Source organism: Desmodus rotundus, chromosome 8 (genome assembly GCF_022682495.2).
Source record: "Desmodus rotundus isolate HL8 chromosome 8, HLdesRot8A.1, whole genome shotgun sequence".
NCBI lineage: Eukaryota > Metazoa > Chordata > Mammalia > Chiroptera > Phyllostomidae > Desmodus > Desmodus rotundus.
The window spans coordinates 119,592,687-119,619,198 of record NC_071394.1 but is presented as its reverse complement, the minus strand read 5'-3'; the positions used below and the strand labels follow the sequence as shown (position 1 = coordinate 119,619,198).

The 26,512-nt window shown below is 40.9% G+C and overlaps 1 protein-coding gene across 2 annotated transcripts in view; it reads left to right on the top strand.

Annotated features, from left to right (window-relative positions):
• GADL1 (glutamate decarboxylase like 1) overlaps window positions 1–26,512 on the top strand; it is a 158,817-nt gene that overhangs the window by 31,331 nt on the left and 100,974 nt on the right. For both annotated transcript variants that reach the window (XM_053930341.2, XM_071222111.1), the window contains exons 3-11: window positions 550–676; window positions 2,928–3,018; window positions 6,465–6,571; window positions 7,298–7,413; window positions 13,363–13,442; window positions 13,565–13,619; window positions 18,366–18,482; window positions 23,160–23,224; window positions 23,525–23,606. In XM_053930341.2, coding sequence (XP_053786316.1) covers window positions 550–676; window positions 2,928–3,018; window positions 6,465–6,571; window positions 7,298–7,413; window positions 13,363–13,442; window positions 13,565–13,619; window positions 18,366–18,482; window positions 23,160–23,224; window positions 23,525–23,606 — 840 coding nt within the window. The remainder of the gene's footprint in view (window positions 1–549; window positions 677–2,927; window positions 3,019–6,464; window positions 6,572–7,297; window positions 7,414–13,362; window positions 13,443–13,564; window positions 13,620–18,365; window positions 18,483–23,159; window positions 23,225–23,524; window positions 23,607–26,512) is intronic.

Sequence of the window (26,512 nt, the reverse complement as noted above, 5' to 3'; positions counted from 1 at the left end):
AACATTTTTGGTCATTGTATGGACCTTGCCTTTACTTTGAAGAATATTGGGACCCACTGGAAATATTTGAGAAGAGGAATGAGCATGCTAGATTGATAGCAAGACTATCAGGGAAGGATGCTATTCCAACCTTAATTCTTGCCTCTTCCTTCCTCAAACTGCACCTTCTGGCCACATTAAACTTACTTCCTTCTTCCCTTGTGCCATGAGCTCCTCTATAGTTTTTCAGCCTTTGTTATTTCTGTTACTTCCACCTAGAATGTCCCTTGCATTTCCCCACCCCCTAATCTTTGCCTGGTTCACTCCTCTCCTCTTTTCTGTAACAAACTAGATATCAGTTCCTCCAGGAAATCTTCGGCCTTCCAAATCCAAGGTGAGGCCCCTCATTTGTTTCATTGCTTCTGCATTACTGTTAGAGCTCTTCCCATGCTCAAGTATGGTTGTACATATAAATCTCTGTCTCTCCCACTTGTCTGGAAGCGTCTAACATTTGTTCAGTATTTGGCTCTCGTGGGTGCTCAGTGAGCTTTTCCACTGCTAACCCTCCAGGTGTGTGAATGGCAGCCTCCTGAACAACTGAAGCAACTTCTTGATTTGGAGATGAGAGACACGGGGGAGCCGCACCACAGGCTGTTGGAGCTCTGCCGGGATGTCATACGCTACAGTGTCAAAACCAGTACGAATTTGTTATTTCCTTGATAGTTACCTATAACAGGCTCTTACATGTTTGTTCTTCAGCATGTATTTACCTCATGGTAAAGCTGAGTAGGATAGTGTTTATGGGACGAGAAACCTGGATCAAAATGTAGCGGTTCTGATATTTTTTAAATGGCCCATTAATCCTTATCACAGATTTGTTGTAGAGGCCAAAAATAAAATGATAGCAAAACTGTCGGTGTTATTGGTCATATATAAGTATCATTTGCTCCTTGGCAACCCTCATCATCCATTTATAATCCAGGCCATATATCATTACCACCGCTTACCGTTTTTTTATGTTGGTCCAAACTGGCAAATGGTATTTTGATTATGGAATTTGTAAGGGATTTTAAATCTTGATGGCCATGGAATATGCAAAAAATGTTCAAGAGTATGTCTTTAGTATAAATAGGAATAGATTTATTTGGAAGATATTTGTTAACTTTGGGCAGTTGGCAATTAACAAATTATTTTATCAACTCTAGTAGGATAAAAAAAATGTTTACAGAGGTATAAAATGAATACCGTACATAGTAAGTTTATGCTGTGATAGCTTCACAATAAAGCTTAACAGCTGTGATCTTTGTAAATGCGGTAACATGATACCAGTTTTGTGCTGAATCTATTCCAACCCACTGTTAATGTACACCCAGGGAACAGGTTATAAAAGGAGGAGAATAACTTCCTAAAATATGCGTTTCTCAGTGTGATGTAAAGGTAATCTGGTCTTAAGACCATACAGGCATTATGCTGTGTGCATTCTGACACTGACCACAATTTAGTGGAAGGGACATCATAAAATCCTGGCTAAAAATAATTGGTTAAATTCCTTTGGGAAAGCCTAGTGTATGTATCAAAAATTCATTTAGCATTTAAAAAGCAGAGATACATATCTTATATTATAGTGCATGTCAGAAGTGTGGAATGACATTTATGCAGTAGATTTTTCAGTTTACTGGATATTTTCCATAATGTTACCATGGAAATCAATCATAAATTAACACAGAACTAAAAAAAAAATCTTATTAAAATTACTTGTAGTAATGTCTGGTTTCTTTTGCCAGATTAGGGGAAGTTTTCCATGTTTTATTTAAAAAAAGACATTTTCTCTCGATACTTTGTTTTTCACGAACCCCTAGTTGAAAGGAAAATAAGCTAAAACTGAAAGCTGGAAGTTGTAATGAGAAGCCACTCACTGAAATGGTTCCCAAATACTCAGAAGAGTGGGAAATAGACGTCCTGCGTCTTTGTCTGGGTGGTGTTGGGCTGCCTGTGGTTGCGAATGTCAAGCCCGTTAGCCTGGTGTTCAGTGTGAATATTCACACTGTGTCAAACCAAGGACCTTTATGGAACCTTTTATAGGAGGGGAAAAAATAGAACGTTGGAACTGAAGTTGTTTGAGTCTTAAAGGCAACTTGCCTGGGAAAAGAGTTGAATCAGAAAGTTTATGTAAGCTGCATAATGAGTCACGTCTTACTCCGTCTACATAATGCCAGTTGCAGTATGAAAATGGTCCAATCTGGAAAATAAAAAGGCCACTCGTTGCCAGTAGCCTGAAGTGAACCCTGTTAGTGAGTGAAATACATGCTCATTTAGAGGCGTCAGTATCAGTATTGTCAGAGGATGAAGCGAGCAGGCTTTGATATTTGATGCGTGTACACACAGTGTTCAGATAACCCACACCCGGAGGGGTTTGGTGTGGGTCAGGGCTGTAGAAAGAAAGGAGCGGACAAACCAATGCTCGTAAATGATCGCTCCAGTTTTGCTCAGAAACACATTATTGCTCAGTGGAAGGGCTAGGAGATGGGCCTATGGCACTTGTTTCCTTCGTGCATGATTAGGTTTTAAATGTTTTTAATAATTGAGGTATAATCTGCGTTCATGACAATGGACAAATCTTAAATTCTCAAATTGATGAATTTGTACATATGTGTATATAAGTAGCCACCACCCAGATGGAGATAAAGGCCATTTCAACACCCTAGAGGCTCCTCGAGACCCTTTGTAGTCAGCATCTCCTACCCAAAGTTACCCAGAATTCTATCTGCCATCTCCAATGATCAGCTCTGCCTGGTAGGAAATGTCATATAAGTGGAATTATGCAATCTATACTTTTTTGTGTGTCCAGCCCCTTTTGTGATCTAAAACATTTATTTATGTTAATTGCTATATGGTATTGATAGGTTTTTTTTTATTGCTGTGTAAATAAATATTCTTTAAATTTACAGACCACCCAAGATTTTTCAACCAGTTATATGCTGGACTTGATTATTACTCCTTGGTGGCCCGATTTATGACAGAAGCATTAAATCCAAGTGTGTAAGTATCATTATACTGGAACTCTACACTAAACATGGATTAGAGACGTTTTCTAAGTAGATGCGATTTTATTTCATGAATTTCTAGTTAATGGTTTCATTTGTGCAATGTCATCACAAATAATGGAGTAGTCTTGTGACGGTAGTAGTCAAAGAGCTGTTTGATTTGACAGTGGTGCTGGGAGAGGGAAAGGCAGGCGTTTTCTCCACTTAACAGCTAGAACACTGAGTAAGCCACATTTAATTTATTCCAGCATGAAATACCACGTCTGTGCTAAGTACTGGAATGATACTTTGAGTATAAAAATAAATCTCGACTTTTCCTTCGTGAAGCAAAAAATCTAGTGATATAGAGAGCTCCATGAAAATTAATCAAAATATGCACATGAATTAATATAAAATTACAATTTTTGTGTGAAGGAGAGGTGCATGATTCTATAAATATAACTGGGACAATTTTTCCCAGTGCGAGCTCTAGGAAGACTTCTCAGAGGAAGTTGTAGCTAAGAGCTGAAGGGTGAGTAAAAGTTAACGGTGAGAAAACAGGAGAGATGAGTTCTAAACAGAAAGAACAGCACATACAAAGGCCCTGCGGCAGGGGGACAGCATAACACATGCTATAAACTGAAAGGTCAGTGTGGGTGTAGCTGAGAGAACTATGGAGAGTGTAATGAAAAGATGAGATTGGAGAGATAAATAGGAGCCAGGCCTGTAGGACCCAGAGGGGCACGCATGTGAGTTATTCTAAGTACCATGAAAGGCCATTGAGGTTTTCTAAATTATTAGGTGCCATTTTCATATGGAAAATATCATGGGAAATATGGAGAGAGGACTGGACGGGACCAAGTAAGAGGGCATTACCTTAGCCAGATGAGAGATGATAATAGTTCAGACTTAGATGAATAGTGGTAGGGAGACAAAAAAAAAAACTGTGTTTAGAAGAGAAAACAGAAAGGACTGAAATGAAATGAGGGAGGTTTATGAGAAGACACCTGCATTTCTGGCTTCCCTGGCTTGGTTGATGGTCGTGTCATTCACTGAGATAAGAAGCATCGGAAGAGGAGACACGTTTTCAAGTACAGAGTGAAAAAGGCAAGAGCAAGAATTCAGTTTTCAATTGTGAGCATTTAAGTGTGCAGTGACTTTGAGATATCTGAGTGTATACTACCAAGATGAGAGTTATATGGGACTGACATTCTGATATCTATATGAAAAGAGTAAATTTAGGAGTTATTGGTGAATGATGATAATTGAAACAGCGGTCAAGAACGAGCTTCCTTAAATCAGTGATTCTCAACCCTTTCTGCTCATTAGATTCAACCTGGGAACTTAAAAAAAAAAGAAGAAGAAGAAGAAGCCTAGGTCCCAAACCAGATCAATTCAATCTGATTTTCTGTGGGGGTGTTTAACAAATAATTTTAACAAGAAGGATGGATATGCTTTAAAAATAACAACAAAGCAGGAGATGGAGAAGTGCAGCCTGCGGGACAGAGTATAGAATGAGGAGAGAGGAGGGCTTAGGGTTGGGCCTTGAGGACATCTGCTGTTCCACAGTGAGGAGGAAGGAGGAAGATCAGCCTGCAGTGGGGAGAGAAGGAGATCGAGCAGGAAAGCTTGGGAGCCAGGGAGGAGAGTGCGTCTAGAGTCACGTGTTGCTGAGTATTTAAAACTAAGACAAAGACTAAGACATGACCCCTGGATTAGCAACATGGGTGCCACTGGAGATTTTGTTTTTTTGGTGGAGTGATGTGGGACATGGGTTACAATGGGTAGAAGAGTTAAAGTGGTAGATGAGTCAGAAGAGGCAGTAAAAGTACACAACTCTGCGAGCCTTTCCTTGGACGTCCTGGGCTTTCTAATGTCTCATCCGAGTTCTTTCAGCTGAAATCTTTAGAGGTTTTTGAAATATTAAATTGCTGTTCAGCTGAGTAGTCTGCTCAAAATACGACCAAGCCAGGAGATCATCCCATGTTGCCCTCTCCTCCACCTCAAAGGCATCTCAAAGTCACTGCAAACTCAAATGCGTGTTTCCAGGTGGCCAGTTGAGCTAGTTTTCAAAGATAGGTTTAATACTAATTTGTTTTTCTTACAAAAAAAGTGAATGATTATTTCACTTACATTTGTAGGTACACATAAACGTACATACTTTTTAAAATAGTTTTGATATGAGTAAACCGGTTTCCTAACATGGTTGAAAAATAGAACTTAGATTGCTTGGAAAATGACACACAGGGAGGTGATACATTTAGGTGTTTTGTTTTTCTCCTTCCCAAAGTTTTCCCTTCCAGATGTTAAAATAATTGCATTAAATTCTGTGACTATAAATCTAAATGTATCTGCTTAGTTTACATATTTAGAGTGTGTATATATACAAACACACACACACACAATTTAATGTAATCACTTAATAGTTAAAAGAGGTTGTAGATATTTAGTCACCCTCAAGTTATTTGGAGAAAGAAGAGGCTCAGACACCACAAACCTGGACATGGTAACTGCCCCAGGCAGGGCTCCCTGGGTAGTTGCTCTAGATGGAATCTGTGAGCAAGGTGTTTATTGAGGAATACCCTTGGGATCATGGGTGACAGGAGGGGAAGGAAACAGATGTGGTCAGCAATGGGAGTCAAGCTGCCCTGCGGGCTCAATGATCCAGGCTGACCCCCTGGGGTCTCTGGAGCTTCAGTGGCCTGGTAGGTTGGTCTAGAGTCGGCCTGCAAGGCCAAGCCTTTACACCTCCAGCTGGATCAGTTATCAGGTGGAGGCCATGGCAGGGAAGGATTTGACCTTAGGGAAGGTGGCTCCCTGCCGCTGAGGAAATTCCTAAAGAGGTTAAATTAGCAATGCTCTCTGAGTACAACCTTCCAGCCTGAAGCAACAAATCCTTCATTGACAGGGGATCTGGGTAGTGCTTTGCAGTAAAAATATCCCATAGTAAGACATGTCCCACAAACTAGTTCCCACTTGTACAAACACAAGAGTATGGTGGAGGAAGCTCTCATCCAGGATGGGTCATTTCCATGTAGGATATCTGGAGCTGATTGTCAGTGTACACAGAAGAAACCTAATAAAACCTGGTTACCATGACAATGGTTTTTCTTTAGCCAGCATCCAAAGCATCATCTAAAGAGTGAAATGGTTACTGCTCATGACCAATGCAAAGAATCCAGATACACCGCTTTTCTCTCTCCCAATGGACTTGAAGCTTTTCTGTAAATTAAGACTGCTGCAGTAGCTTGCGTATCCCTAAGGCCACCTCTGTTCAAATAACAACAACTAGCTCTATCACTGATTGTGTGTTTCTCTATTTCCAATGGATACATTTCCAAAGACTCTACCTACACTTCAACAGCCACTTGGTTTAATAAAACTCTTTGTGCATTTCGTGGGACACCAAAGGGTTGGTTTGACTTTAGTCATAGAAGTGAAGTATTTTTTATATCTATCCAGTTATACATATGAGGTGTCCCCAGTGTTTCTGTTAGTGGAAGAAGCGGTTCTGAAGAAAATGATTGAATTTATTGGCTGGAAAGAAGGGGATGGAATATTTAACCCAGGTAAGTACAATTAGTTACTGCCATCTCCCTTCCATTACAAGCATCTAAAAATGTATCCATGTGTTAAATGAAGGACAACTCCTTACAGATTTATACATTACAAAAAGTTGGAAATTAATAATGCCACTGAGGGAGACTTCAGCTTGTGCCATTTTCCAGAGTGGTAATATTTCACATAAATGCAAAATAAATGACATAAATGCTAAACAACTGAGTTATCTACAATTTAGGTTTTATACTTAACACAAATGAATGTTCCTGCTGTTGGGAATTGGAAGGGCTCTAATAAAGTTTTCAGGTTTTTAGATCAATTTTACCTGTGAAGCTTCCTAAATCATATTTTATTTATCCTCCAATCATTTTTTTTGGGAAGCAGAGATGAGCATGGATCGTCATTTTATTGATCAAGCGACAGACAAAATTAGTATTATTAACCACAGAGACTTGGGTGCAGAGCTCATAGGTTGAAACTTCTAGTTAGGAAAAAATCTGGAGTAAGAGAACAGACCAACACTTCCCGCTGTGCTGAGACGGGAAGCTGCAGGAATTAGAGACTAGGAAGTGTGTAAGAGCAGTGGGGTAGGTGGTGTGGTGTGTAGATGACTTCCACAGCGATTTGTCATCAGAGCAGCGTAGCCACAGCCAGTTGTGCTTTCCACTGTAGTCAGCACTTAGGGAGCTATAACTTCATGCTATAAATATGCCATTTCAATTTTGTCTTTGCAGGTGGCTCAGTGTCCAATATGTATGCCATGAATTTAGCTAGATACAAATATTGTCCAGATATTAAGGAAAAAGGGCTGTCCGGGTTGCCGAGATTAATCCTTTTCACATCTGCAGAGGTAAAAAATTATGTTTGATAGCAGGTATAAATTTTCTGGGCATGCATTATGTAAGAGGGCTTGTTTGTCTGTGGATTCCTGATGTGCTCTTCTCCTCTCTGTGTGTGACTAGGTATAACATCGTATTTCATTCCGAACGAAATTCCGATGGGTTTGATATTAGCCACCCAATTTTGTACATCACCTTTATTTAAAATGTATGGTCTATATATTTTCTTTAGGAAAAGAGAACGTTTCCTTTCAAAGTGCTATCTCTTTCTGTGCACCTCTTCTTCGGATATCTCATTTATTAGAACTTGGATGATCGATAGTGATCTCAGCTATGTCATCTACTCATATTTCCTTTTCAAATTGATTGCTTTGAGTGACGAATGCAAGGACTCTTCGAGAAGAAAAGGACATATTCAATAATAATGGACATCTCTCTCTTTCCCTTTGTCTCTGTCATACACACACACACAGATAATTGGATGTTGCCATAATCTCCTAACACATTTTACTCTTCACTGAAGTAAGGGGGCCTGGTAGGTGCATTGGCTTTGAACTAGGCTTCCTGGATTCATTTCCTGTCTTTACTACTTACTATCTGAATGACCTTGGGTAAGTTGATTAACTCCTCTGAGTCTTAGTTTCCTAATTTGCAAAACTGAGCAGAGCAGTTGGCCCTAGTATGCAATACATTATCCCAAAACCGAGTGGTGTAGAACCATATATATTATTGCTTATAAGTGTTGGGACAAGCTAGGCAGTACAGCTACTCCTGCTGGGCTCCCTTACCTATGTGGACGTTGGCTGGCCAATGGCTGATCCAGGAGTGCCTTGGCTTGGTTGACTCTAGTGAGCCTTCTCTGCTCCATGGTCTCTCACCCTCCTGCAAGCTGGTCTAGGTGTGTTCTTGTGGCAATGGTGCAGGGGAGAAACAGCATGGAAGCTGACTGGGATGCCTGAGTTCTAGGCTCAGAACTGGCACTTTGTCATGTCTCCCCCATTTTCTTGGCAAACTAAGTCACCTCTAGGAACCCAGATCCAAGAAATCAGAAAATGTTCTATCTCTTAAGGAGACTTGCTGCAAAAACATCTGGCAAAGGGTATGAACACAGGGAGCAGTGAACAATTTGGGCCATTAAAGCAACCCAATGGCCACACGGGCTTGGTAGTCGCCGATTAGTGGGCTGTTGCAAAGATTGAATGAGTTAATGCATGTAAAGTAGCATCTAGCATATACAAGATAGACAAAGATATCAGCTATTATTAGGAGGAGAAGAATAATCCAGCTATAATTATGTGGACAGAATAGGTGCCACAATTTAGATGCCGTCTTATCTGGAAGAGATTGTTTTTTCCTTTTCTATTTTTGTGTGATTCCATTGTGTGCCTTTGTCCATTCCACCGAAGCTTCTTCCCCACATTCCTGGCAGGTAGAATGTAGCGTCTGTACCTTCTGCAGTCATCCCAGGTGTCCTGTCAAACACATGAGGCCAGAAAATCTGAAAATTCTCCGTTATTTCCAGCTGGGCTTCCCTGTATCTGCTATTTTCCCTCAAGAGCAAAAGCTATGTAATTATTGTAGAAAGACCAATTGAACACAGAGGTCTACACTGGAAGAACACCTGACCACGCCCACATTTTCCTCCTTTCCTGTCCGACCTTCAGTGCTAAGTGCACAGTGGGCATTGAGTGCTGGGAGGCGCCTGGGAGGATCTTCTAGTCTGAGATTCTTCACTCAGCCATCCCAAGGCCCTTCTACACGAGACATTGTTTCTATAGCAAGAGAAGAATATTTGGGAATATGGACATCTGGGAAAAATACTTGGTTATTTGGGATTATCATGGAGTTGAGTTTTCCTCCCTGGCTTCCAACTCTTGGTATTTCAGTTTGAGGAACCCTCGCATATCAGAATTGCAAAGTCCTTCCTGCATTTGAATTCCTATTTCCATGCTTAGGTAAGCTGGTTAAATAGGATCCCCTGTATCAGCTCAATGCCTTTACCTGGCAAAGGCCTTTTTCCTTTTCATTTGATTTGAAACTCGCTAGAACAATTGCCCCGGAAAGGGGTAAGAAATTCCATAGAAGTCTGGAAAATTGGGAGTGGGAATAAATTGAAACCTCATACAGTTATGAAACCAGAACTAAGTATTTTTGTCTGTTTGTTTAGTCTCTGGGGGAGATACGGATGCAAAAAGAGGCAAAATGTATGCCTTGGCCAACAGGCCAGCAGAAGGAGAAGCCATACATCCAAGAACTAGATGTGTGTTTTCGTCTGCTTGGGCTGGCACAACATAATATCATGGAGGAGGTGGCTTAAACAGCAGACATTTATTTCTCACAGCTCTAGAGGCTGGGAAGGCCAAGAACAAGTTGCTGATTCAGGGTCCCGTGAGAGCCCACTTCCTGACTTGTAGACTACTGTGTGCTCACATGGCCTTTTCTCTCTCTGTGCTTGGGGACAGAGTACAATCTCTCCATCTTCCTCCTCTTAGAAGACACTATTCTGTGAGAGTCTTACCATCAGGACCTAATCTAAACCAATACCATCACACTGGGGGAAAGGGATAACAAACATAAATTTTGACATAGTAATGTGAATTCCACAGAAAAATGCCGTAACTTCAAACACACTATAGCCTTGACCATGTATTTTCACCCCACTCATCCAGACTCCACTGTGTAGCTCATTCCTCCCCCTGTTCTGCCAAAGAGACACTGGTCATAGCATTTGCATTATTTTATCCATATTTTATGACCACCTTCACCATTTGTTACAACAGATCAATTCATTATTTAGTTAAAAATAAAGAATTAAAGAAGGCCGTGTTTCCTAAATGGTTTTGAACCCTAACGTTAATCTTTTTGCTATTCCTCCCTTGTTTTCTTTTAGATGTTGGTACATGGCCATGCGGTTATTTTCTTGTATTGCTCATTAGGTGGTTTTGCTTTCCCAGTTTTTGTTCTGCTCCAGATTGACTGGGATAATTACTTCATCTCTGCCTTGGACTTTCAAATGCAGAATATATGTACCCACCCACCACTTAAGGCAGTTTGCATACTTCAGGTTCTGACTATAATTCATGACGGAGCCCCCTACACTGTGAACATATACAAAGTAGCCTCTCCAGGCTAAACGGGAACCAAAGAGAAGGGGGTTTGAGGGGAAAAGTAATAACAATAATAATGTGTGGCTGGATTAGCAGTTACCTGTGAATTCCCTAAATTTACAGAAATCCTAGGTTTGTCATTCACATCATTTGGGGAATCAACACGAGGTAGTATTCATTTGCCACTAAATAGGGGAGAAAAGAAACTCTTTTTGTTCCCAGGCCAGCGATCAATTGTGCTTGCTGCCCTCTAGCACGCTGGAGGCTGGGGTGAGGTGAGTGAGACACTAGGGTGCTTGTGCTGCCTTAGATTTTGCACCTGAGGTGCCTCATTTACTCACCCTACACCTGGCCTTGCTCTCTGGGCAAGACTGACATGGGTTTGGTGGTTATTGCAGGTGTTCTTCACAGGCAAGCAGGTGCTTCAGCCTAGCCCAGAGTAGTCCACCTGGCCAAGGGCTCAGCTGCTTGAGGACTTGAACCGGCTGTGTGCTCTTGGAGAAATACTGTTTTTCTTCATTCCCTAATATAGAATATGCACATACCTTGCTCTCCACAACACCCAGAGCCAATTCGAGCATCGAACTAAACGGCACTAGAGAGAGTCTAAGCATCTGGAACACCATCTACAGGAGGGGGAAGCAGTGCTTCATTGAGAAATCCAAGGTCACAGCAAGGAAATCCCTGCTGGAACGGGAAAGGAAAACTTGAGTGCAGTGTGTCTTTCATGTGGGCGCTTGCTGTTTTAACTTTGTAGAAGTGAGCACCTGCTGAGGTTTTTACATCTTCTGTAGACAAATGAACCCAGGGGGAGATTGGGATTGGAACTTCAGACGGCTGACTTCTCTTCTGCCAGCGATGGGGGCAGCCACGGTTTGTTTCAACATGCGTCTGTTACTGCTGAACTCCAGCCGTCTAGGTTTTCCTTTCCCTGAAATCACTCAGCATGTCTGAAGCCTTGCCCTCTTTTTTTTTTTCCTTTTTCCCCTTCCGGGGCTCATTTCTCCCTCTGATGCTTTCAGATGGCCAGACTTCAGTTTTGCAGACTGTTTTTAATCTGCTCTATGCATTTGAGATTGACATTTGCCCTCGGGTACCCAAAGATGCCTCCACTGAAGCTATTGTTGTTCTGATTACCAGTGTTTAATTTCTCACACCTATCGGTTGGAGATATTTTTGCTGTTTCTAAGGGCAAAGCAATGTGATTTTTCTTATTGGCAGTTGTCGGTGGGATAGGTTACTATTTATTATTATGAAATCCACAGCTGTTTGGTGGCTTGAGCCCGGGCCTCTGGTGAGAAATAATTGGCCTTAGCTTTGTTACCTTAGCTATGGTGAGCTGATGTGGCAGGGAGAGAATTAACTACATTCTTGTGCACATTATTACCCCTCGGTATGCACGTGTTCTCGCAGAAACCGGAGACGAATGCACCCTCTAGGCGTTTTGGATGGGTTCTATTTGCTATTCGGAAATTAATTATTTGAGATGCCTACATTTTTCCTGATGGTGTTACATCCACATTTATTTTTACAGAGTTAAAAAAAGAGAAAGCTTCCAATAACCTCTCTTGACAAAAGAAGAAAAAATTACCACATTTGAGGGAATATATCAAGTTAAGTGTGAAGGCACGACTACTCTTTTAATGTATTCATACCTACAAATTAAATTACGAAGGTTTTTTTTTGGTACAATAATGTCCTTTAGCACCTTCATTTTTCTGGCATGAAAAAGAATTAATTGACCACCTGTCCACACTAATGTGTAAAGACTGACATCTCCAATGTTTGAATGCTAATTATTTTATAGGCTCTATAGAGTAGGGTAAAAAGGCCCAACAATCTAAAGAATATACTACTTTTTCCAATAAGAAATAGATGAGACCTAATTCCAGAGCCATTAGCCTCATTTGTGCCGGGGCTGCATAATGTAATGTGTCTGTAAATTATGACTACTTTTGTTATGATTTTAAGCCACATTCCTGTGTGTTTAATTTCAGTCTTACATTCCATATTAAACAAGATCAGTCAAGTGTCAAACCAACATTTATAACCCATTGTTTGCTTTTGAAAATAATGAAATTCTCCCGTGATTTGTGATTATAACTTTTGAGAGTCTCGCTCACTCCTGAGAGGGTTTTACTGAGTCTTATTAGTAGCATGAAGAGAAATATCCTCAGTGGAACAGAAAACAATAGCTTCCATCTATGGAAGTCTGTTCCATACGCCAGGCTCTGTGCTAAGCCCTTTGCATATATTAACCCACTTTTCTTTTATACAAACCAAAGGACATGCTCATTGAGTTTACAGAGAGAGGAAGGGAGGGAGAGAGAGAGAGGGAGGGAGAGAGAGACCAGTGTGAGAGAGAAACACTGATCGCTGCTTTTCGCATGCGTCCCAACCAGTGACCAAACCCACGACCCAGGCATGTGCTCTGACTGGGAATCGAACCTGCAACCTTTTGGTCTATGGGACAACACTCCAACCAACTAAACCACACTTGCCAGGGCCATATATTTATGCATTTAATTCTATGACAAAGAAGGCATGGACGTTGACATGCCCACGTTGTAAATTAGCAAATTGAGGATTAGAGAGCATACATGGTTTGTTCAACTTTCCATAGCTGTAATAGGGAAAACTTGGAATTAAATCCTGGTCTTTCTGACTCCAACTGAAGTCACTGTTCTCAACTACTGTACTAAAGAGCGCAACTAAATTACTTTTTTTCTTTTACGTGATAATGTTTTAAAGACTGGGCTCAGCCGTATAACTTACATCCATTTAGATATAAGCACTAGTTTTTCCTGCTGTGTATTCATGTCTCTTTCTTCCCCCTTGTCCCTTTGAATTTAGTGTCACTACTCCATGAAGAAGGCGGCCTCCTTTCTTGGGATTGGTACTGAGAATATCTGCTTTGTGGAAACAGATGGAAGGTAATGGGGACAGGATCCGGAAGCCCAGTGGGCGGAGGGGGAACTTCATACTTTAAAAAAAGCAGTGCCAAAGCGTGCTCGCTGCTAAACATAACTGAAAGTCTCAAATCTATGTCTCCTAGAGGTAAAATGATACCTGAGGAACTGGAGAAGCAAATCTGGCAAGCCAGAAAAAAGGTGAGAAGGGGAGAAAGAAAAAAGAAGGAAAGAAAAGGTATGCATGGCTCTGGGTGTGAGGGAGAGATTGCCAGGGAGGGAGTGCGAACAGTCAGACCCATTTCGGTGTGTGGGACAGAGAAGAGAGCACGCTAGACTTAAAACAGGGAAACTTCTGTACAGGTGCTCTGTTTCCAGGGGCTTGGCTCTTCACGTTCTGTGGAGCTTCTTAGATGTTCTCATCCTAGGTGGCCAGAGCCTGTGAAAACCCTGACTCACTGTGTTCAGGATTCTTGCCTAGAATTATCCCTAAAAGGCAAAGCCAGCCTCTCCAGCAGGGCCCCTGTAACCATGCTCCTTCAAAACTTTGACTCTGAGAATTCTGCAGGTCAAACCCTTTCTCTCTGGTTGCATGTAGAATGCTTCCTGACTTCTTGATCAACCGCTCCTCCCAGGTTGATCATTCATAACCAAAGCCCATTCATAACCATCGTCCTGTACTTGGTCTGGGTCTAGTATTCCAGCTCTGGCAGAATGTTCTCTCTCTCTCTCTTAGCTGCCAGGATGTATTAAACTGACATGTCTGTTGCTGGGGAAAGCAAGGTACCGCCATGGTCACCTGCTACACTCCAGCTAGGGCTGGCCTCAACGCCTGCTTTTTCGGTGTGTCTCTGTCTTGGTGCCAGCCATCTGGCTTCTTGAACCAAAAGCCTGCTGGCTTAGGTGTACCTACTTCTTCACTGCGTGGCTCCCATCCCACCCCAGTCCTCATTGCTCAAGGAGCTTCAGACTATTTTCCCGTAACTTTCCAATAGGTAGCCACAAAGTCAGGTGTGACTGCTGAAAAATGAAAAGCCCAGCTTCTCAGCTGTGATTAACTGTCTTTCCCTTCATAGCATTTCAGACTCTAAGAAAAGATAGGTTCTTTTATTTTTAATTTTTTAAGTTTTGATACTACATTTCTAATATTTTACTATGTATATTTTAACTTTTTAAATAAAAGAGCATCCTAGATTATTGTATTTGGTTTAAAATTTTGTGCTTACAATTTTTGCCTTTATTGTGGATGTATTGGCCTCAGGTATGCCCTTAGATCTATATTTGTCTGGGTTGTTTTTTAACATTCCAATGACAAGTGGATTTGAAGTTGCCTGGCGGTAGAGATTATCAGATTTCTTTGACTGGGGTACAATTCTAGATTACTACCTCTTTGTTCTGCTGTGAACTACAGATATCCAATTATAGTTTTCTCTTTTTTAAAATCTAGTTTTATCTTTTTCTACAGAAATTGCTATCAAAAAGAACTTTCTTAATGTCATGAACGCTTGTTGGTGGGGAATATTGATTGTGCTTTTTGTATGGTTTATATGACTCACTCATTTATTCCTCTCCCCCTTCCTCTCTCTCTCTTTTTTACTGTTTCCTTCCTTCCTTCCTCTCCCTCCTTCCTTTCTTCCTTGAATTTGGAAATTTTAATTATGAAAAATTTCAAGTAAATATAAAACTAATATAATGAGCATTCGTATACCCATTATTTAATTGCAAAAGTCATTAGCTCGTGCTCCATCCGTTCTGTTTCATCTATACCTCTCCCCTCCCACCACCACTTGATTAGTCTGAAGTGAATCCCACATATTGTATCATTTGACATAGAAACATTTCAGTATAGCTACAAAGGAGATACAGTCTCTCTTTTTAGTAATTAATGCCATTATAAGAAATGACTTCTTAATATCATCAAACATCCACTCTGTATTAGAATTTCTCCCATTCCCTTTTTAAAAATTGTTTGCTTGTTTGAATAAGGATTCATAAAAGGTCTGTGTGTTGCACGAGTTGATTCATCATATAAATCTTGTCTAATCTATAGCTTCCCCCTCCTCTTGTTCTTTTTTTTAACTCCTGCAGTTGATCTGTTGAAGAAACCAAACCCTTTATCCTGGTAGTTTTCCACATTATGCATTTGTAGATGACATCACGAATTTGAGACTCTAAGTGCTCCCCTCCTCAGTGCTACCCATCTGTTCTCTATATTTCTTGGAATTTGGCAGTTAGATCTTGAGACTGGGTAAAATTCAGATGGAATTTTTGCAAGGAATTATTCATGGGCAAATTTTGCCCTTCCATCAGCAGACGTCTCGGGTCTCCTTCTGTGGTTCCATGGACTGGTGGGTTCCCTGGATGATTGTTGCCTAGACCCAGTGTTTCATTAGGTGATGTTCTCTTTTACTCCCCCATTCCTCATGCATTGATTGGCAGGCATGCTGCTCTAAAGAAGAAGGCCCCTCCCCCCTGTTTGGTTTCCCAAAGGAAACAGTTTTCACAGGCAAAGCAGGATAGATGTTTTCTTCTTTCTCCTTATTTACTAATTTTCAGGGTAGTGAGTTAGTTGCCTAGCATCCCCTGAAGAGAGTCAAATCTATTTTTTCTTTTTGTTTGGTATCATTAAGAACTCATATTCTAGCGTATCTGATGGGTTTTATTTTATCCCACTGCAGTCATTATTATTTTCATTATGTAAATGTTGGTTTGTTTTAACAAATGAAGTACATGAAACTGGCATATTCTCAAGTTGAGAAACCCGTAAAGAGAAGTTTTTGAAAAGCAAAGTTGCTTTAGGCACATTTAAAAATAGGGCAATGGGGTAAGTGTTGGCACGTCTCAGTTTTCTTTCAAGTCAGTTAAAACTGTAGCCTGGATTCACCAAGGACAAACCTCGCATCCGTTCTGAAATAACGATACCTGATGAACTAGTTTATTTTTCCCAGTAGCTCCAGACCTGGTTGCTCTGTTTCAGGCTTTTAACTTGGATTGCTTCAGATGTAGGAAATGGTGAATCCACGTTTCTTTCTGCGGGGATTCAATTCCCTGGCCAGCCACAATCCATTAAAAATCTGTTGAGCAGCGCCCTTTACTTGATGGGGAAAACCACAGAGGCGTCAGAGGTTCTGAAGTGCTTATGAAGAGATAAAACTAGGATAACCACTGAATATTTGAGAGAGGTTTTGTGCGTGACTTTTGAAATGACAGATGTCCTTAGGCAAGACTGCTTATTGTTAGCACACCGTCAATTCTGTTTCCACTGAATTTTCTTAGGAATCACATGAGATGTGCGAAAGGGAAAATCTGGAAGGTTAAATCCAGACTGCAAAAATTTAATTTCAGGACTGATGCTTTTTTTTAAATAGGTGAGGAAGTCATTAATAAGTTATAATAGCTTGCGAAGGTGTTTCTCACCACTGTCAGGATGTCATGTAGTTTTTGAGGAAAAATGCAACTGCTAAAGTCACCTTAAATGGTTTTAGTAAATTACTTGTCCTGTTGCTTTTAATGATGGATATACATCTGGTCCCGGTTCCTTTAGGTCACTGACATGATAAAGATATGATCTGTTGGGAGTTCAGTGCAGGAAATAATTCTCAAAGCCCACGGGTCCCCAGGACTCTGTCACCTACTGGCCCCACTCTAAGATGTGTGGGTGGCCTAGACGACAAGTGTCACAATCGTCTGCCTAAATGACACATGGATTCATTGTGTGCCATCAGTTTGATTCTGATGCATCTCAATTTTGAGATGTGAACCAAGCACCATAGCTCTGCCCTTCTTTCCACTGAGAGATGGCATTTCTGTCAATGGTCAGCGACATTGGAGTGAGTCTGGTTCAGACGATGCAACCACTTACAGTAAAATGGGACATACATGTATTTTGTAAGAACAACTGCACTTCCAGATAAAACTGAGGGGAAAAAATGACTCCATCCTAAATGGAGGTAAAAATGAATTTAATGGGCAGTAAACATTCTTGTCACTTGTCCCTTGGTGCTCTCGAATCTTTGACTTCTTGTTGCTCCCCACCCCCACCTTTGTCTGAAACTTTTCCCTCCGAGGCACTTCCGAATCCAGCAACACATCTCTGCCGGCAGGCGGCAACGGATCTGTCAGAAACAGCCTGGAGGAGTCTCCTCTGCCTAGTTGCCACGAATTCCCCGATGAGGGCCAAGGTGCTGGCTCGCTTGGCTGGAATTACCATTCCTGTCCGCACGTGTCCTCCACGTCCCCCTTTTCTCTGTTTCCCCCTGGCACCTGTTCACTCTGCACGATGCAGCCCTCGGCCATATGAGGAGTAATCATGGCGGGAGTCGGGCAGGCTCTCCTACTAGCGCATCCTAACAAATCTCTCTGTTGAGCACCCGTTTTGGAGAATGTACCCCGGTTAGGTTACCTTATCCCCTCTGATGCCAAATTTGTACCTGAGCACATTCGTTGTTTTGTAACTGCACTTACTTCACAGGGAGACAGACACGCAGGCCTGCATAGCTTGCCCCTGGAGCTGCTTTTCTTCCAAACGTTCTTTTTCATGTTGGGGAAGGGTGACAGCCTTGGCACTCTGGAGGCCCAATGACTTTCCCCAAGAAGAAATTAGGAATCATACAGAATGCCAGTTCGCTGATGCGGATGAGGTTACTTACTTTCTATCTGGGAAAGCTAACAACAGAAAATGCTATAGAAAGAAAAGGAGACTAAAAATATTGAGTTGGGACAAAGGACTACTATTGTTATAATGTTTTCTTAGTTTCCCTAACCTATTTATCATAGGAGGCTATACAGTAGAAAAGTTTAGAAACATTCACCAATTTAATGATTATCTCCAAAGAAACCAAATAAATATCTGGATAGCGTACAACCTTTGTAATTTACCAACCTATTACAGGCCAGAGTTAGAGGTGATGGTGACATTTCTTATGTGTGGGTGCTTCCTTCCCCCAGGGAGCGGCACCCTTTCTCGTCTGTGCCACCGCGGGAACAACTGTGTTGGGCGCGTTTGACCCTCTGGATGGAATAGCCGATGTCTGCGAGAAGCACGGCCTCTGGCTTCACGTGGATGTAAGTGCTTGTCTTTCAGTCCTCAGAAAGTAGGTCTGAAGTCCCCACTGACATTTATATAAAGGTCCTATTAGGGGAAATAAAAACGTCTTTTTGGGTAAGATATAAAGAATATTCTAAGATGATGTAAATTTTCAGGTTGCTGGGTTGCATTTTGTTTCTTCTCCCATGCACCATTTTCGTTGGTCCCTTGAGTCTTCTGTCACTGAGGCAGCGTGATGTGAGGGACACAGTTGGACTAGGGAGCCAGGAGACTCTGATTTTCAGATTCGAGTCGGCCTCTTTTTCACCGTGACCTCAGCCCTCTGGGCTTTGGTTTCTGCCTTTGCAAAGAGAGAGATGGCTGATGTGGCCCATAAAGTATTTTCTAGCTCAAAAATTATATGACACCAACCAGCCAGAAAATGCAAAATGCTGAACTATGTAATTTCATGCTCTAATTAAAGCAGGTTTTATATAGATCTATTATAGATAATTACCTGAGAGGGTCAGGGATAACATATTTTTCATAATTTTTTAACTTAAAAGAGTTGGCTTTTTTAAAATTAATTGTGTAAGTCTCGGGGTTGTTTATAATATTTTTTCCTTAATTAAAGGTAACTTTTAAAATTCTATTTATCCAATGTTAAAAGGTGGAGCTCAGCCAGTTGTAAAAGCTTGTTGAGCATTTTGGTTTTCTTTTTTTGGGGTGTGTGAAATCGGGAGTTAGTTTGATTCAACCCAGTTGAAGGGCTTGGTGAAGGTGCTGATGAAACTTTAGGGAAATCTTCCTCTGGTAAGTGAATGGTTCACATCCTCCTTATCAGACAGAAAGGAAAGGACGATATTTCTTATTTGCTCAATGGAAGGTAACTGAGCATTTGGAGAATATACATACACATAATTTTATAGTTTGGTTGATTTTATGCTTTCAAAGTAAAGCATGTAGATATGATATGGAGAGATTTTTTTTTTTTTTAGCGACTCAAGGCTTTCATTAAAAGTATGCTACTGCGTGGTAAAAGCAGCATTAATATAAATTCACCGGCGTTACAGGCTCTGTTAGTATGCCAATAGCAACATTTCAGGTAGGTTATTTGTGACTTCTGTAAATGGAATTGTAATACTTGTATCTGTTTATATTCCAGCTTATATCTTACTGATTTTTATAAACTCAGAAATACAATAATACATTATGTCCTAAAAGATCCTATGAAGTGAGTGCTTCTATAACTGTGGAAATAAGGGGGAAAAAAATAAAATACATCAGCATTTATACTAGAGAATTCTACTCTCGTGAAGAACATCAACTATGGATTATATAGTTTACATGAAAGAGTAGCTATAGCAGTTTCTAAATTGGAAGTGATATTAAGAGATTTATGGGACTTAGGGAGAATTATGATTTATAAGTATGAATAAAAACCTCTCTAGGTTTTCTAAAAATTAAAGGTTGAATTTAGGAAGGAAACATTTCTATAAGGAAAAGTGTAAACCACACAAATTATTCTACTTATGCATAATGAGTGCCTGCAGTATTAGATTGAATTGGACAACAGCTTATCTGACCTATTAAAGAAATTAGCTCTAACACGGAGACAGTGTTCACCCATTCTGCAATATTGCAGGCATCGAATCTGTTGGTAAAATTCTATATGGAAGCGTGTAGCTATTCTACCTTTTTATTCTATGCACAGTTTGTTAATATTAAAGATTAAAAATTTAAAAAGTTGCCATAATTACTTTGACCTTTTGGAAATATTCTACACAATATTTTAAAGATACTTGAAATTATGAAAAACTGCTATTGACTTTTTAAAAAAAATGTAATTCTGATTGATTATTCCTCTGGGTTTTACAAAAAACCAAGTTGCCCTGCATATGAACCACAATTTATTAATTGCAAGACACACTGAGAATTTTTAACGTGTCTGCAATTGGTATGTTGATATCATTTTTTTCTTTATTAGTGGAACCAAAAATAGTGACTCTTACATTTGAGAGTGTCTTAAATTTGGTTAATTGCAATGCATTTTTAACTACTGAATAAGGAAAACTCTAGTTTTGTTGACACTTTTTGCCTCCAGTTCTCTTATTCTTCCGTGAGAGCACATTGTTATTCCAGCCTCTACCTCTGACCAGGATGTCAGGGCTGGTTCAGCTCTTCCCCCGAGCAGAGGCTGTGGCTGCTGCAAAGCCTCCCACTCCCAGCAGAACTTCCTAAAGTCTCTCACCTACTCTTCACTCCCAGTGCCAGAGTGGGAGTAAACACTGCATTTAAATTCATGGGCTTTACATGCCGTTGGATGTCATTTCTACCCCTGCCTCCACCTTCCTCTCAGGATTGGTCCTACTGTTCCTTTGTTACCTAAGTAATTCAAGAAAAAAAAAAGTAAGTAAAATGGTAACTGTGGTTACCATTACTCAGTAAATGATGGCCTTTATTGAGATGGAAAACCAAGCTCCTTCATCATTTAGGTGATTTGTTTGCTCCTTTTGCAAATTTTGGCATCAGAATTTAGAAAGTGAAGCAAATAGAAGTAGGACATACGTTGTTTTTCTCCTTTCAGCTTTTCTGAGGAATGTTTGTGGGTCAGCTGTTCCTAACCCTCCCAGCTGCCCTGTAGACCAGTGAACTAAAGCTTTGAAAGAATGCATGTGATTTGAAAACTTCAATTCAGCTCACTAGGATTGGGAGAATATTGTTTACTTTTGGGGGGGCGGGGGAAGAGCAAGCAGAGGGTAGTGCAGGAGACAGGAAGGAGTGTGAGTGTAGCGTGCGAGGCAGGTGGAAAGAGAGCAAATGGGTATGTCTGAATCTTACTGTCCCTAATTGTCACTGGTAGGTTCTCAATGAAGTTGGGGATAAAAGGCTTGAGGAAAGTAGGCAATTTAGTGTTTAGGGTGGGTGATAGAAGTGAGAGAACATCATATGTAAGTCATCTTAATGTTTGTGAAGGTCAAGATCTCAAAATCTAGAACTGGAGATCCTCCGTAGGCCAGGATGAAGCTGTCCTAGATGCTGAAGGCAGTTGCCTCTGTATCTCAGCCTTAATCAGACGTGGTCCATCGGGAATGCAGGTGGGGAAAGAGTGCAGCAGGAAGGGGACTTGATGGACAGCCCCAAGTCATCAGTCCTGTAATTGGGAATCTTTGGGATCTGCATGCATACCACCTTCAGTTCGCAAACCTTTGGGAACCCCATGGGGTTGTTGGGGACTCTAGTCCATGGAAGCAGGGTTGGAAATAAGAAGACAGAAGTGAGGTTCTTAGGACTCAAGGAGGGATTCAGTCTGAGGGCCCTGTGAGAGCTGGACTCCGAGAGTGTGTGTCTTCTTAAATTGTACATCTTAGGTGACACACTCACTGTGGAGTTCCATTCCGGAATAAGAGAGCTGTTTTAAGTGGGATTTAAGGCCATACCTTATTATTCAGCAGAGGGCTCAGATTTTGCGATACTCTGAGGATCATGGAGATGTCTCATTTCTTTCACCTTCCACATCAATGGTACACACAATCTTACCACCTCTTTCTACATGATATTGGGGGTTCCTTATCTTTTTAAATGCTATAGCCTAAAATAGGATAGCCTATATCCTAGGCAGTCTTTAAACTCACCTCCTGCCTATAGTACTTTCACCACCCTCAATTATCCATGCTGCACTCTACCATTTGGCCAACTGGTTATCTTCCCTAAGTGATGATGCTGTTGTCAAAAAGATCTGGTTTTTATTACCTGCGAGACCTTGGAGAGCTTACCTACAACTTCTGAACATTAGTTTTTTTCTATTAAAAAATCGAAGTGACAATAATTCCATTCTCAATGCGACGTTGTGCAGGGTAAATAGCCTTGGAGAGCATTCGGCAGAGCCCAGGACAGTCCCCTCATATTTCCTCACTGCAATCGCCCTTCACTGCCCTACGAATTAAACTCAGAAGATTGCTTGGTTTCAAGAACCAAACTGACTCTCTTATTCCTCATATTGATTCTTCCTCCCTCCTTTCTGGACTTATTGACTGTGGAGTTTCCTTTCATCTCCTCATTCTCAGTTCCCTCTCCTTCGCTCGCATTTACGTTTCCAATGAATAACTTCATTAAGTCCCAGGTTTCCTTGCTCCCACTCTCACTTTTTTAAAAAATTTGCAAATACATTTGAAAGTTATTTGGCTGAAAAGATCTAATTTTTCAGTAGTAGAATCCATTTCCACCTTGCTAAAGCTAGTTGGCTATGAATTCCTACATTCCCTTCCATCCACTTTGTCAAGCACGTGCCACGTTTATTGTACAGAATGCCAACCCTTAGACCCTGGCTCATCAGCATCCGTACCTTGTGTGTGGTAGAGTCTTGGCATTGTGAGGATATTGCTTGTTGTAGATTATGAGATTTAAGATGGTGTAGACTGTGTCTTTTAAACCTTTCGATCACATGCAACTCAACAGGTTAGCATAAGAAGTTCTTTGTGATGTGCGAATTTAAATCCTAAGGGTTAATGGGAGCCGTCTGTTGTGATGAGAGGCTCTGATTGCCTGAGTGGAACCAGTGATTAAAGTTTCCTGGGATACAAATGGGTTAACATCAGCTTGAAACAAAATAGCAAGGTAGAGTGAGGTGGTCACTCAGGGTTTTCTAGGACAGTTGGCTGGTGGACAAATCACATTGAAATAACACTGTCTTGCTTATATAACTTTCTCAACAGGCTTCTTGGGGTGGCTCAGCTTTGATGTCCAGGAAGCACCGCAGGCTTCTGCATGGCATCCACAGGTAAATGCAGCTCCCCAGACGCAGCGTCTCTCATTTAGGCCTGGGAACCTCTTTGGACTTTGCCCACTTAAGTAACATTCTGAACATGGACAAAAAAAAAAAAGTAATTGCTTTACTCGAAGAAAAAAAAGAACCCCAAACCCCAAAACTCCCTAGAGTACTCGAACAAGGAATCCTCTTGAGCACTACCTTAGGTATGAGTACTGAATGTGTGTGTTGCTGATGGTAGAATTCTTTTCTCCAGGAGAAGCCAATGGGTCCCCCTCGCTACCCTGTCCTTTTCTTTGTTTTATATAACAGAGCTGATTCTGTGGCCTGGAACCCCCACAAAATGCTGATGGCAGGAATTCAGTGCTGCGCTCTCCTTGTGAAAGACAAATCTGTGAGTTTTTTCTTTTATGGCCTTTGGGCATTGGGAGGGGTTAAATTACAGGGCTTGCAGAGAATATATTTTTGCTTATATTTTGGTGCTTTGGGCCAGATACAGGTAAAGGTCTTTGGTAAATGTTGATGGCATCAAAAGGAAAGATAAATATGCTTAGATGAAAGGGCTAGTGTTTTTGCTCAGGTAATTTTGTCGATTTGATTTAGGTATTATGTAATCTCATTAGTTTCTGCAAAATGGTTTCTCTCGCTCTCATTTGGATTATATTTTAAAAATCAGTTTTAAACACTGCCAAGATTTTTTTCTCCTTGATTAAGTCCGGGATTTAAGTTATCTTGAAACTTCTGCTCGCTAAGAAAGTGAAACAGATGTGTGCCATACATTAAATTGAATGCTTAATATGCGTAGCCGGGGCTTAACAGCCCGATTATATGGGAAGATGTTAGTTCAGGGCTCATCATCGAACACTGATTTATTAGAGGCTCGTCTGTCTCGAGTGATCGGCAATCAGCTTCTTTCGGAATATTGGGGAGAGTTGAAAACTAATCCGGATTACTGGGAGGCAAGTGGGAAAGGAGTTGCTGAGCTTCTTCTTGGCTAGAGGTATAAACTCTGTTTTCTGTGGGTTAAATAAGGATCCCTGTGGGAAGTGGCCCAGGCTGGGAAGTGCCACTTCATTCTTAGAAATGCCTCCTCAAGATCTGTGCGCAGCATGTGGGTGATCTTTCTCAGCCATCTGTTTACATCTTTTCCTTAGGGGACTCCCTTTGCCAATGCTAAAGTCATTTTCTCGTTTTAAGGAACTTTATTTCCAATGAAAACCATATTTAAAACCTAGTGTTGCATGTGTGGATAGTTACACCTCCCTTTAAAGAAAAAAAAATCGTGGTGCTGTATTTGTATGCCGGCGCCCTTTGTGTTTGGGATGACCCAAGAGAATGGCCATCAGGAACTAAGAACAGATTCTGCATCTGTAGATAGAGACACTCTTGGGAATATGAATGTATTCCTTAATGTTTTACTAGGCTGGCTACCATCGACTGTATTCAATTCCAATGAACCATTTTTCGTTTAAATTTTTAAGTTGTAGAGTGACGATGGCATGTTATAACTAAAAGGATGGTTTAAGATTATTATATTATTTGTGAACAAAAGAACACACTCAACTTGAACGTAGTTACATATGTAAGACAAGACAGAGTTTGGGAGTAAACGCAGGTTTTCCTTTGATCTAGGTATGAAGACAAAAAAATCTCAAGCATCCTTTTATGTAGGTATTTTCTGTAAGCTTGCTCCCTAATGAGCCGATCTGAATGACATTCTTATCTGTTGGTGTGTTGCTCTCAGGAGTGGAAAATTTAGACCAAAAATGTTAGGACTACTCCTTTAAATAATTTTCTAGCTCTTATGTTTTTCTTTTTGAATGATATTTGAGTGGTTTAGCTAAGAACTGATTTACATTTATGTACCTGAAGCAATTTAAAATTATCTGGATCATCTAACTCTATAACAGAGGTTAAAATTGTATTTTTTAAAAAAGAATTTATTCCTGGATCTCAATAAAAACAATAATACCCATGTCTACTCACCTGGCAAGAATTAAGAGGTTAGAAAAATTGCATTCATTGTGCAAAGAATTGAGCACTTTCGAAAGTTGCCTTTTTTGGGATGAAAGGCTGTTTTCAAATTAATGGGAATGGAGAGTTGGAACATGAAATAATGAGATATGACAATCAGCTTAAGAAGCTTTGTGTTGGCAGTTTTCTCTCTCCTTTGTACCTATTTTCTGCCTCTGTTGTTCTTTTATATTCATTTATTCATTCATTCTACCAACACTAACTGATTTCCTATATAGGCCAAGCACTGCGCTGATGCTGAGCTTATAAAACAGACACGTCCCCCTTAGTTGAAAGTGTGTAATGTCACAGAGGAGACAGTGAACAAAATATACCTATTTAATTCTTTAATTACTGTTTTAATAAGTACTCTGAAGAAGGTGTCAGACACTGTTCATTCTGTAGCCATTCCAGCCTCCTTCCCTTCTATCTCCCCAAACTCATCTAACCAGTCTCCCTTTTAGTGAAGAGTCACCATATGACACTGACATAGGGGATATGTGATGGGGGCTTTTGAGAAAAGGTTTACTTTTTGTGAGAGGTGATACACACAAGAGGACAGCACTCTTCCCCCTTTCCTACCTTGAACGTGGTTGTGTTACAACTGTTAGAAATGCCTGAGAGATAGAGCTGGGCGGAGCCAGATGATCTGGTCCAAGTGCCTTGACTTGGAGCTGCAGCACAGGTGGGCTGAGTCCAAGCAGAATGCATCAGCCAAGAGATGCAAGAATGGGGCTTTAAAAAAAATGCCTGAGGTTTCAGGGGAATAAGGGAGGGGTCAGTTTCTTGTTCTTCTGGGCAGTTGCCACGGGGTTTCAGAATGTGAGTCAGGACAGTGGGTTAGGTAAAGGGCCAGGCTGTTCCCAGGTGCAGGAAGGTCAGTCTGATGGCCTTCAGTGTGGCCAATGCCAGATATCTATTGTGCAAGATGGGAGAAAGTTTCAATTAAGCCTCAAAAGCTGGCCTGACCCTTTCAACAACATGATGCATGAAGTTCTCTGACCCTGTAACCATAGACAATGACCCTGAAATGAAAAGTGAGCATGCACAGAATGGCAGAATAGAAAGGGGAAGAGGCTTGGTCTTGGATGATGATTCTAAAATGTTGTGTTAACCCAAGAAGTGCCTACTTTCAGACTTTTTGTGATATGAAGCAATTAAATGTCTTTATTGCTGAAACTACTTCCATTGGGTACTCTGTTACTTGCAGCCAAATGCACTTCCATCTGATATGGTGAATAGCATGCCACTCTGAGAATACATAGTAGGAAGATCTGAAATGCCCCA